Source organism: Eucalyptus grandis, chromosome 8, assembly GCF_016545825.1.
Source record: "Eucalyptus grandis isolate ANBG69807.140 chromosome 8, ASM1654582v1, whole genome shotgun sequence".
Classification (NCBI taxonomy): Eukaryota; Viridiplantae; Streptophyta; class Magnoliopsida; order Myrtales; family Myrtaceae; genus Eucalyptus; species Eucalyptus grandis.
This window is the reverse complement of record NC_052619.1, coordinates 6002325-6015535: the sequence shown is the minus strand read 5'-3', so window position 1 is coordinate 6015535 and position 13211 is coordinate 6002325. Positions and strand designations below refer to the sequence as shown.

At 38.9% G+C, this 13211-nt stretch overlaps 1 protein-coding gene across 1 annotated transcript; it reads left to right on the top strand.

Annotated features, from left to right (window-relative positions):
* Positions 1 to 7192: 7192 nt before the first annotated feature.
* LOC104416087 lies at positions 7193 to 8638 on the top strand. The gene has a single exon (XM_010027525.2). The coding sequence runs from the start codon at positions 7193 to 7195 to the stop codon at positions 8636 to 8638; it is 1446 nt and encodes a 481-aa protein (XP_010025827.1).
* The last annotated feature ends 4573 nt before the right edge of the window (positions 8639 to 13211 follow it).

Genomic DNA, 13211 nt, shown 5'->3' with positions numbered 1-13211 from the left:
AGGGCCATTGAGGCCAGACTTGAAACTCTAGTGCCATTGCTCGATTCCCCTTGGCAACTCATGTAAGTTACTGGCACCCGAATAGTATTGTTGAAAATCAAATCAAATTTTCCATATCAAACAATGAAAAAAAGGTTTCCAGCTCATTTTTCAGATTTGGCTAAACACAAAACAAATATCATTATTGTTTTGGATAATAATTTATAGAAAAACATTTTTTTTAAATGTCACATTATCATGAAATAAACAGAACCTAACTCTCAAGAGAACCTTGCTTTAACAGTCATCATCAAATTTATTGATTGCAATAAATTACACTTATTCGACTTTATCAAGTTTTTTTTTTAATGTAAGTAAGATATTTTAATTTGCTTCGAGTTTGATACGCATTTAACCCTTTGTTCGACTTTATGTGAAATTACATGTATATAGGTATAACACTCTTCGAAGGATTTAGAACTGAATTGGTATTAATACAATAAGTTTATAATTTTTTTGGTACTTTCCCCTTATTTACACGGCGGTCAAAAGGAGTGAGATTTACATGGCAATTGAAAATAAAAGGGAAAATATCTACGACTGCGTTTGGTTGACCGGATAAAAACTAGGATAGCATATGTTTTATCATATCCCGTGTTTGATAGCTGTCTAAGATAGGATAAGGCTAGATATATACGGGATATAAACCGGATAAAAAAATCCAAGGAGGGAGGTGGGATAAGGTCGGATAGGATTTCTTTTATCCAAAACAACAAACCCTACACTTTTTTTCTTTCTCCATCATTCACCCACAGACGTCTCTCTGTTTCCAAAGTATCGACGTTGAAGCCTTCTCCTCAATAGCTCTTTGATTCTCATCAAAATTTTACAAAACGACGAATTTCAAAGGTAAATAATCTCTCTCTCTCTCTCTCTCATATGTTAACGAATTTTATGTAGGTCAGAATTGTAGTTCTATTTGTTTTTTTTTTTTTTTGCTGGTTAATTGGAGATCGTCTTCTTGGTAGTTTTGAATTTGTAGATTTATAAAGGCCTTTCTGTTTTTGTGCAAAATATTTGATATCTTCAACGCGAATTGTTCATTCTTGGTTCGGTTCTTCAATACCTAGATTTCCAAGGCTACTGCATCTCCTACAACAATTGTTTCACCACAGACAACATCTTGTCTATACAAAAGACAGCAGGGGACACACTGGAGTATCAGGAGTTTTGCGACCATGACTTGAAGCCTTCCTTGAAGGATGTTGTGTGGGTTTGGCATGGAAATATGCAACAACAGTCTCAATCCTTAGGTTTTGAATTTTCTTTGCTTTTTCTTGTTCCCTCTTTTCTGGGTTTTTGCTTGGGCGAAAGGATTTCTTGAGAACGTGCTGCTACTCTGTTGAGCAAATTAGTTGCTGCAACAGGAAAAATTGACAAGTTGTATCTATCTCTTGCTACCTCATTTCAGTATATATATATATTTTATCACAAATGGACATTATTATGATACTTAAGATTATATGCTTTCCCTTCCTGTCTACTTTTTAAGTAATTGTCTTTGTAAGTGTTTTTTACTTATGAAAATGTTAAAAGAGTGCCCTCAAGGCACTTGTTAAAAATTACTAATTGTGCTTTGGAAATACTGACATTGTTTTATAGAGAAAAGATATATTTAAGTATTATGACTTTTGAGCATTATTCACCTGAGTGTCATTAGTTTTCACCTATCACTTGAGTTGCAAAACATACATTTTCTTAGGTCGTATGAGTGATATAACTTTCATACGATTTTCATTCGATGAGGTTATTCTAAAACGTTTGATGTTGAAGGGGTATCCAAAAGATTATTTCAAAGGAACATAAAAGATTATTACGATATGTAATCATGAAATTCAATGAGAATCTGTTAATTTGAAAAAGATATATTGTTTTGGATCATTTTATGAATATTAAACCTGCAAATATGAGGATATCCGACTTTAAATCCATAGTTCACCAAACAGTAGGTTGGATAAGATATGAGGATATCCGACTTTAAATCCGTAATTCACCAAATGGTTGATGGGATACGAAGAAATCCATGGATTTCTTATCCTATCTTATCCAATCTTATCAAGTTTAGAAATGCGGACGACCAAACACAATCTATGTGTATAAAAGCAAATGTCATTGTTACTACGGTAGTATGAGAGCATTTTAACCGACCCCAATGTGGTTATAATGAATATCCAGAAAAAACGAACATGTACTTACACACATATGTATAAATATATTAGAAAACGATGAAAATATCGCATATGTATAAATATATTAGAAACTACCTAATTACGTACCCTAACATGAGCCAATTATATTTATAAAAAAAACTTATAAACAATATAAAAATGTGGGTTTAAATTTAGTCAGCTTAGTGTAACCTCTCTGTTTAAACCAACTCCGTAAAATGGCTTTACTAATAACAGTTTTTTGACTACTGAGACAATAACGATTTATTGTGACTTGTGAGTCACAAATTCTAAAAAGAGTGAATCTCATAACAATTTCTAATTATTTATTATTTAATTTTTTTGTGGTTTAGAATAAACTGTTATTCTATCGGTATATTATAGATTGTTACAGATTGTTACGTAATCATTTCTCCTAGTAAAATGACCTGTACACATCTGCTATTTTGCAAATACAACCATTGATCACCATTGATTCCGCTGCTCTTTTACATTCGTGCCTTCAGCGTGCTGGATGTAAGCTTCAAAGTCGCCTTCTCCTCAGTGGCGGTAACGGACAGAACTAATCGCACAGTACCCCGACAATGCCCGTGACCATCCTCAACCGGTTCCACCTGCTGGAGGTCGACATCATCTCGGCTCAGGACCTCGCGCCGGTGAGCCGCTACATGCGCACGTACGCCGTTGTGTGGGTGCACCCTGATGGGAAGCTCCCCACCCGTGTGGATGCCCGCGGGCGGTGCGACCCCACCTGGAACGACAGGTTCGTCTTCCGCGTCAACGAGGAGTTCCTCCGGCGCGACACCTCCGCAGTCGTGATAGAGATCTACGCCGTCCGCCGGTTGTTCAAGGACGTGCGCGTCGGGACGGTACGGGTCCTGGTCAGTAACTTCTTCCCGCGGCCGTCCCGCTCCTTCCGCCGCGAGCAGCACGCCGGCAGGCACGTCATGGCATTGCAAGTGCGCCGCCCCTCGGGGCGACCGCAGGGGATATTGAACGTCGGCGTCGCGTTGCTCGATAGCTCCACACGAAGCAAGCCGATGTAAGCCCGCTACTACTCCAGATAACAAGTAAAATTGTGTAAATTTTCTTCTATATTCTCTTATTTTTGATGAGTTTAGAATAAATAAGATCTCATTGTGTTCTTGGTTCAAAGAATACAATACTAGAATGTTGAAATGAAGTTAATAAAATGACAATCCATCATTTATGAATTTGCATTCAGGAAAAAAAATTAACAAAAAATAGTAATTCATGCTTGGCTTAATTGGTGTTGGAAGGGTAAACTAAAAATGATGTCTCTGAGGGCTCATTCGATGAAACTCGAAAAATAAGAGCCGAAAATTTAAATATTTAATTTTTAGGTACCGACAACAATTGTAGGTTTTGAAAATAATTTTTTTTTTTTTTGGTTTGTGAAATAAAAAGGTTGTTTGCCCAGCATTCAAAATTGATAACTCAATTTAATTGTTTTCCTACCATACAAGGGCTTCTATCATTTATCTGTAAATTTTAATAATATAACTAGCAAGATCCTAATTTCTATTAATTACTTTTTCTACTTAATGAATTATATAATCCCTTCCTTATTTACCAATTTAAGTTATTCTTTTTAACTTAATTGAGTCTTTTAAGTCGACATTAGTTACAGTTATCAAACAATCTCAACAATTTCAGCACACAACTCGCTCATTAAACAAGTACAAAGCCAAAAAAGGGTGTCAAAAAATGGCCCAACCCTTTAAATATTGAGAACGGAATGGAAAATTATTGAGCCATGCAAGTCTCCAATGTGATAAAATAACCATTTACATGAACTGCGGGGGCATGATCTTGATATAATTCAATTTTTCTCCACCCAAAAAACAAACCAAGTAGACCCACAAAGTACAGTCTTTAGATCTTTTTTCTTCTTTTTTGGATTTCCTTCCAACAATAATAAAAGAAATCATTAAATAGGAAAAAAGGGTAAAATTAATTAACAGGAAAGAAAAGTGAGGAAGTGAGAGAGAGAAAAAGGAGAGAATTGTGATTTATACGTGGACCGGACTCTTCACGAGAAAAGCAAAAAAAAAAAAATTGGAGCGAGGCAGATGTTTGCATCCATAGCCCATACGATGATTTCTTCAGTTTATAAACTTGATTTTCATGCCCTTTCTTCGCATAACCTTGTGTCAACGTCACGAGACTGCACGAGCGAAGCAAAGCGATGAGGCATGCGTTGACTTCAAGATCTACCCGCCATGCACTTTTATCGGATCCAAGTCCAACCCAACCCGACAATGTTCCTTTTCCGGCAATTCGAACGAGCTTCTTTTCTTAAATTAGGCAATTCGAGCAAACTTTTTTTGGTCAGTAATTTGAACAAATTGATCGAATTGCCAACTGATTAGAAAAATTTTGGAGGATCCATTTGTTTTATAGAAAATATTTTTCAAGAAACATTTTCTAGCACTTGATTTGCTTAGGAAAATGAGTTAAGCGGAAAATGTTTTCCTAATCGATGAAAAACTTATACTTAAATTCAAAAAAAAGATTTCAACTTTTAAAAAACATAAATCATTTTCTAAGATAAAATTGGTTATCGGTGCTCGGAATTAAAATTCTATGATTGGGCGTAGAAATCAATGTTAGTTCTCAAATCCTTGGTGTTTAGGACTAGGTCTTTAGTGCCCAAGCGTGGGACCTCAATATTCGTGCTTGAATCCCAATGCCTATGCATTGGTCTATCGAGGTTGAGCTTAGATCCTTGGTGCCTGTGCATGATTCCACAAATGATGAGCGTGGGATCCCAATACCTTAACGTGGATCCCCAACACCCGGGCCCGTATCCACAAAGGCCATGTCAAGGTCCATCGAGGCCAAGTTTGAGACCCCAGTGCTAGTGCTCTAGTTAATTAAGGCTCTGCTTGGGACTTAAGTGCTTGTTCTTTGATCTCCAATGCCTAGGTCTTGGTCCATCGAGGCAGGACTCGAGACTCTAGTGCTTGTACTTGATCCCCCAGTTGTCCATGTGCAAGTTATCAACGCTTGAGCAGTGTATATTTAGTTTAGAAAATAAAATCAAATTTTTCATACCAAATGATGAAAATATTATCTAGATCATTTTTAAGTTTCAGTCAAATATTAGAAAATATTGTCATTTTCCTAAATAATGACTTTTTGAACAACATTTTAGTAAAATGTCATATTTCTTGTGAAATAAACATAACCTAAGTTTGGAGAGAACCTTGGTTTAACAATTATCATCAAATTTATTGATTGAATATATAGATTTTTCTATTTTTTTGTAAGTAAGATATTTTACATTTACTCTGCCGAGTTCGATACGCATCTAACCCTTTGTTCAACTATAGGAGAAATTATACATACATACATACATACATACATACATACATACATACATACATACATACATACATACATACATACATACATACATACATATATACATACATACATACATATATATATATAACTATAATATATATATATATGTAACTACCAAATACTGTAGCAATTTGAGTTTTTTTTAAGGAGTATATGCACTACAACTCCTAAAACTTATCATGAAAGTGCAATTGAGTCTTGAAACTTGCAAAAGTATAATCAAGTTCTAAAATTTGTCAAATTAATCCAATTGAGTCATTCCAGCGAGCATCGTCATTGCCACCACCCCTCATCGGAGGGGCTGGCAACCTATGCAAGGGTGGCTAGCCTTCACCTGGGACCAATGAGACCTTGCCCAAGGCTAGCGAGGTCTCACTAAGGCCTAGGCTAGTGCCAGCGATGCTTTGCCTAGGGCTGGCAAGGTTCGCCGACCCTAGGCGACGGTATGTGTCACATAGATTTAGATGGGCACCCACGATCTGGCCTTGCCAATTGTCTCATGGGCCTGGTGAGACATTAACTAGGGTGGGCGGTGGCCAGCCACCCTCACCCAGGATGGGCAACCTCCATCGGCCCCTCTAGCGATAGGCAACGACAGCCACGATAGCCCCTCGGCATGGCCCCCCTTGCCCTTCTTCTTCCTTTTCTTTTTTTCTTTTTAGTTTAGCTTTTTTATTCTTTTAATCTAATTTAAATAAAATTTGGCTGAAAAATCATTTAAAAAATGCCATGTGGAAGATAAAAATTAATTTAAAAAGGCTACGTCAGTATTTTTCATTAGTTAAATTGATGATGTTACTTTAAGACTTGATTGCACTTATTTGACAAGTTTTAAGATTTGATTGTATTTTTTTGTAAATTTAAGGACTCAATTGCATTTTTGCAATAAGTTTTAGGACTTGTAGTGCACATATCCTTTTTTTTTTTTTTTTATGATGGTCAAAAGGAGTAAAATTTATCCCAATAGGAAAAAGGGAGAATATCCACGTGTGTAAAAACAAATGTCAATGTTACTACAATTGTATGAGAGCATTTTAACCGACACAAATATGATTATAATGAATCTCCTATATATATATATAAAAAATGAACATATATGTACACACGAAACACACACATAAATATATTGAAAATGATGAAGATAAAGAAATGCGTCGATAGAAATTTTTGGAAACAATTTTGTCTGTTTCGCACCAATCAAGTAGAGCCAGAATATTTAATGGCCAACAGCTTCCATAGAGAAACTACCTAATTACGAACTCTAACATGAGCCAAAGATTATCCCTAACAAAGTTAGAAACAACATAAAAAAAATGTGGATCTTAAATTTAGTCAACTCAGCGTAGCCTCTCTGTCGGAGAGCTCGTTACCTGACCTGTAGACAACCAGCTATTGATCAAATATAACCATCGATCCCCACCACCGATTCCGCTGCCCGTTTTATATTCGCGCGACACCCGTGTTCGATCCCCCTCCAAAAGTGCTGCATGTCAGCTTCGACGCCACCTTCTCTCCGGCGGTGACGTGACGGGCGACGCGACAGAGCCGACCGCGCGACACAGGGGCGGGCGGCGGTGGCGGTGACGACGACGACGATGTCCTCGATCATCCTCAACCCGTTCCAGCTCCTGGAGGTCAACATCATCTCGGCCCAGGACCTCCGGTCGGTGAGCCGCTCCATGCGCTCGTACGCCGTCGTGTGGGTGCACCCGGACCGGAAGCTCTCCACCCGCGTGGACACCCGTGGCCGGCGCAACCCCACGTGGAACGACAAGTTCGTGTTCCGCGTCGACGAGGAGTTCCTCCGGTGCGACACCTCCGCGGTCATGATAGAGATCTACGCCGTCCACTGGTTCAGGGACGTGCTCGTCGGGACGATACGGCTCCTGGTCAGCAACCTCCTCCCGCCGCCGTCGCGGCCCTTCCGCCACCAGCGGCACATCGGCATGCGGTTCGTGGCGTTGCAGGTGCGCCGCCCCTCGGGGCGGCCGCAAGGGATATTGAACGTCGGCGTTGCGTTGCTCGACAGCTCCATGCGAAGCATGCCGCTGTACACCCAGCTCAGCGCCTCGGCGGTCGGCTTTCAAGACCTATTGCAGAGGCAAGAATACGTGAGCGAGCACAACACTCAGATTCAAAACCCTCCTCCGCAACATCAGAAACAGAAACAGCAACAGCAGATGCAAATGTCCACGTTCGTCGAGAAGCCGGAACTCCGGCGTACCAAGAGCGACACGAGTTCCATGCAAGGTCCGAGGCAAGCGAGGACGTTGAATCGAAAGGTGTCCTTCCGCGAAAAGCCGAATTCTATAATCAACGCGTCGGAGAACGACTCTTCGACCCCAGGGAAGAAGAAAGGATCGATTTCATTGCCCAGTTCCATGGTTAACGGTTCAGCCCTAGGGCATTCGATCTTCAAGGGTAAAAGTTCAAAGGCAAGCTCGGTGGCGAACGGGTCGGCGGTCGGCGTCAAAGGGACGAAACCTGAAAGAAAAGATGCCAAGTCCTCGGTTTCCGGGGGCAGCCAAAAGGCTGGCGGGAAGTCGATCGCCAAGAAACACGGGTTAGAATTTGGAGATCCGAGGAAGCCGGGCGAGCTGTACATCACCGAGTCCGAGCTGGGCCCATCTCCATCGGAATTGGCGGCTGTGGCGGCAAAGGAGAGGATGTACAAGGTGGTGGACGACACCGAGAACTCAGGAGTCGGAGGGTGGAGCTTGAACGAGAGCGTGGAAGGCTTGCAGTCGAAGCTCGAGCGGTGGCGGATGGAGCTCCCGACCATATACGACCGCAGCGACTTCGCAAGCTATGGGCCAAGCACGAAAGGCAGCGGGGGCGGGGGCGGGGGCGGGGGCGGCGGCAGTAGGCACGCTAGGCGGCACACGGAGGGCGAAAGCGGGAAGGGGTTGTTCTCGTGCTTTAGCAACATCTGTGGTTGCCAATGCTCCATCGTCTGCGGGGGCGACGCGAGCTCGAGCAAGAAAAGGACCGGACGACGCCGCCGGCGAAGCGCGTCTCCGGCTAGTTCCACGGTTGTTTGAAAGGGTTGTCGTATGTGTAATTGACGTTGTAATGGATATGCATACATATCCCAGTCATGGCGATTCGGGCTGTGTAAATGTTCATCACATGATGATGTTTTCTTTTTTCATGACTTTTTTGCGGGCACGTTTTGCTTTGATTGTAGGCAAATCTGGACAATTAGAAAGTCAATGGAAAAGAAATTTGCTACTTTTCCCGGACCGTCTTTACTCATCCAATTCCCTTCAACTTCTGCTGTTATCTCAATCCTAAGAAATAGGCGTACTGGATAGATCAAAACAAGGTGAGACATCTCGCGAAATTCTTAAATTCAACTCCTCTTCTTTAAAAAAAAATTCATCGTAAAATCTGACATGAATATATATTATTCCCAATGCTTATTCAAAGTCACGGATTAATCATTAGCCTGAGGATAACATCAATGCCGTCATTGTTGTCACCAAGAGACGGCGACCACTGTAGGTTGCCCTCTTTGCGGTCTATACCCTTCATCTTATTTTCGACGGTCACTAAACATGGGGTTATCCTAGGTAGCAGGACGTACAATCAAATTTAACCTAGATGTATAATCGAGTCGAGCTGATGTGATTCGAACTTGCGTCACCTCCTTTATTCAAATTTGAGCTCAATCGTTCAAAGTTGATCTTCACTTCCTGCGATTCATCTTATGGTGCGACGCGCAAGAGACGTTGCTACTTCCATCTCACTTTTGGATGTGGAGTTTGAAATCATCATTCCGTACTCGATTCGGACTTGCTGGGTGCAGCAGTGCAGCACTCTTTTGTACTCTCAAGCAGGGAGTTCATTTGACGTAGCCGGCGCAAGAAGGGACGATGCGTATCTTTCCACGATCATATAAGAAAAACATCCCATCACCTTTGTAATTATAGATTACTTGACGTGATACGGCACACTTTTTAGGCTAGATTTGTTACAATGAAATGGAATGAAATAAGGAAATAGGAATGGAAATGGAATAGAGTAACTCTTCTTGTATCAAATTGTGGAAATGGATGAAATGAGGATCTTGTTTTGGTTGTATGAATTGTATTGGCAATGGAATTGAATGAGCAATTTTTTTTAAATAAATATAATTGACGTGTACTTGCATTGATACTGTAACAATTGAGGATTAATAATTACTTAATATTTAATTGAAATTTCTTAAAATATAATTTAGAATCGTCAACGGTTTCATGTTTGTAATTATATGTTGCTAACAATAACTTACAATTAGTCGAAAAATAAATTCCAAAAATATCAGTTAATTTATTAATTTATTCAATTATAGTTTATTATAAAATATCGAAATAGGTACATGACTAAGGTACGTGACTATGTTTTATATTTTGATTATACTAATTAATAATTGATACTAATTAATATTTTTTTTAGTTACCCAATTTCATTTTATTTTTAATTTTTGGATTAAAGAAAAAAAGAATGAAACCGGCATGGAAGAATCACCACCCCTTTAAACGAAGGAATCGGCATTCCAAGAGGAATGCTCATATCGGAAGGAATGGGCATCTCATTTCATTCCAATAACATCAATAAAACGCAAGTTTCTTAAATAAATCAGAAGCAAAAAAAAATTAAAACTTAAAAATTACAAACCGCGTGCATTATTTTTCTATATTTTAGAAACTGATTCTTCACATTGGGCACTACTCCTCGTTTCCAAAAGAAAAAAAGGGTCGATTTACCGAGATTGATTTGCAGAGAAAGTGTGTGTTAAGCGGTTGCCAGGGAGTCCCGACGTTACCTCTGTTAAAGAATCGTTCCTGGCCTCGGTCGATTAGCAGATCGGAGAAAAAACGAGTTCCCCGAGACGCCGACGGGAGATGTGAAAGCCAGAGAAGGGCGAGCGGACAAGTGCACGCCCTTCAAGCTTCTTCGCCTAGAAGAACAGAGAAGAGCGAGGGCACAACCGGCATGGCTTGGAGGCGGCGAATGGCGGTGTCGAGCGAGACTGGCTCGGAAGGGGGGAGATTGGGGTTTGTGTGGTCACGCCAAGTGATGGGATCTCGAAAATGTGAGTAGAATCTTACGATGTCAAGTATGGTGCTTTAAACAGTTGATCGGCTTTTATTGAAATATCTTTAAACAGATTCAAAGTACTTAAATTTCATTGTCCCTAAATTTAATATCTAAGGAAACGATTAGAAACTAATGAAATTTAAATTTTTCAGTCAAATGTTAAATTCTTTGATTTGACAAAAAAATTCACCTTTTGCCACTCTAATGAAACTTCAAATCTAGCAGTCGAATTATACGCGCTTATACGCAATTTAAGTACTAAAGACACTAACTTAATTTTTTGGATCAAGAAACGAGACTCACTATGAATGGAAAGCTTGAATCTCAAATTTCCTAACCTTGATAGCGACTTGTCAAATTTCCATTGAGATTACAGGAGAACTTGATGTATGAGGAACAGCCTATTTGCATTATCGACAAGAAGAATCAGGTGCTGTAATAGTGAACTATTTCTCATGTGAAGATACAATGGAAGAACCACACTGAAAGATAAGCCACTTGGGAACTTAAGTAAGAAGTAAGACGCAAATATCCTCATTTGTTTGAAAGCTAAGGTAAGTTCAAATTTCGAAGACGAAATTTCTTTTAAGGTGGGTATAATGTAATAGTTGGACTCTTTTTTTCCCTTGGTGGTGGGTCAACTTTGTTTTTAAGAAGGAAACAAAAGAAGGTTTGAAAAGTCAAAAAGATAAAAAAAAAAAGAAGAAAGAAAATAGAAAAGAGAAAAAGGGATGAACAATGGTCACTCACTTTTAAGAGCATGAACCACTTCGGGAGAGAGAGAAAAGAAGAAAGGGAAAGAAAGGAAGGGGGATTTGATGTGCGCATGCCTCACCAAACCGACTCGACTCCGTAACATAACGCAGGATAAGAGATTAAGCCCCTTCTTCGTCTAATCGAAGTATTTTTCAATTTTAGGGCTCAAATTCAGAATTTTAGGAAAATTGAGCGACGAAGTCTGATTTTTGAGTTGTTAAACCACATATTTTTTTAAAATGATAGTTTAGGATATTGTGGAGCCGTGAGATTTTATGGATCATGATTTGAGCTTATGATTTGCCTGAAACAAAATTTCGAAATTCCCTACGCACAGTGAACAATGTGCATCCAGCAGCTTCGGGTCCATATTTTGTCAATTTTTTTGGCTTGATTTGGGACGGCCAAGTTGGGATTCTTATAATATGTGTAAAGGGTTTTCTATTAACTACAAATATGTTCAGAACAGGGTTCAGAGGAGAAAGTTATGGCATAATCAAATTGTGCATCGAAACTCCAAGTTGCGGATGGCTTAAATAATCGCTATAGATATGCGATTTGTTAGCGTGTAGGAGTTGTTTTGTTAGCATTAAGGCGTAGTTGAGTCGATTTGTAGTCAAGATAGAGTTTTATTCGATTTTAACATTATTCATTGGTTATTTAATAGGGCCGCGAGTTCAATGATATGAGTATCATTCGTTGTTTAGTCGTAGGCGACAAGGTGAGTGGTACTATATCTTCTTTGGATTTGTAAAACCATGCCTTGAAATATATATGTATATATATTAAATTGTGAAGAGCATTTTTACTATATAAAAGCCAAATTGAGCACTTGCTACTCTTTAGTTGATTATGAATATTTCAAAAGCATGTTTTACAAAGTGTGTTGAGTAATATATATGAAAATTTCTTTGTGACCATATTATGGAAAGATTTATGATGCTTGGAGAAATGGATAGGAAATGGCAGATGGTCTTGTTGCAAAAATTTATTTGTTTGATTTGTGATATTGATTTTTGGATTGGATTTCCGATATTGGAGGATGGTTGTTTATACTCAATAGGATTGTAAACCCAATAAGGGTTTATGAGGTATGCATACTAGATTTAGGATATTCTTCTGGGTCGAGCTACTAGTTTTATAGGTGGAGACCTTACTAAAAGGAATATTAGTCGCCTTATCACAAGATATTGTGTCGTGACCATGGAATCTTAGTCAATGGATGGACCATTGATATGTGATATTTGATGAAGATTATTTAATGGACCTGACCATTGATACTTGAATTGTGATTGTGATTTAAATGAGTTTTTCATATTAGTATAAATCTTTGATAATAAGAAATAACTCTTATATGATTCAATATGTATTTTATATATTGAGTTTGAGTTATGAAGTTTGGCATTACTTAGTTGTTGATCGATTTGCTTAGAAGATATGTATTATTCACTGAGCTATTATTGTTCATTTTACTCGTCCTTTAATCTTTTTAGGTTCCTCGGTTAACATCGAATAGAACGAAAGCACCGTCGGTGGGAAACTTTTAGAAGTGCTATTTTTCTTCTTTTTTTTGTATGACTTAAGGAAGTGATGTACTCAGTTATTGCTAGTTGTTGGGTTGATTGAATTCTAGTTGTAAATGTTCTTTTTTGTGGATTTATAGAAACTGTGATATTGTGATCAACTTATTGGTTAATCTAATATGTATATATGTCTTGAGATATGTGTGGTTAATCTAATATGTATATATGTCTTGAGATATGTGTGTGTGTGTGT

What these genes read in the sequence shown, in the direction of transcription:
- LOC104416087 (XM_010027525.2), top strand. Translation starts at nt 7,193, where the DNA reads ATGTCCTCGATCATCCTCAACCCGTTCCAGCTCCTGGAGGTCAACATC.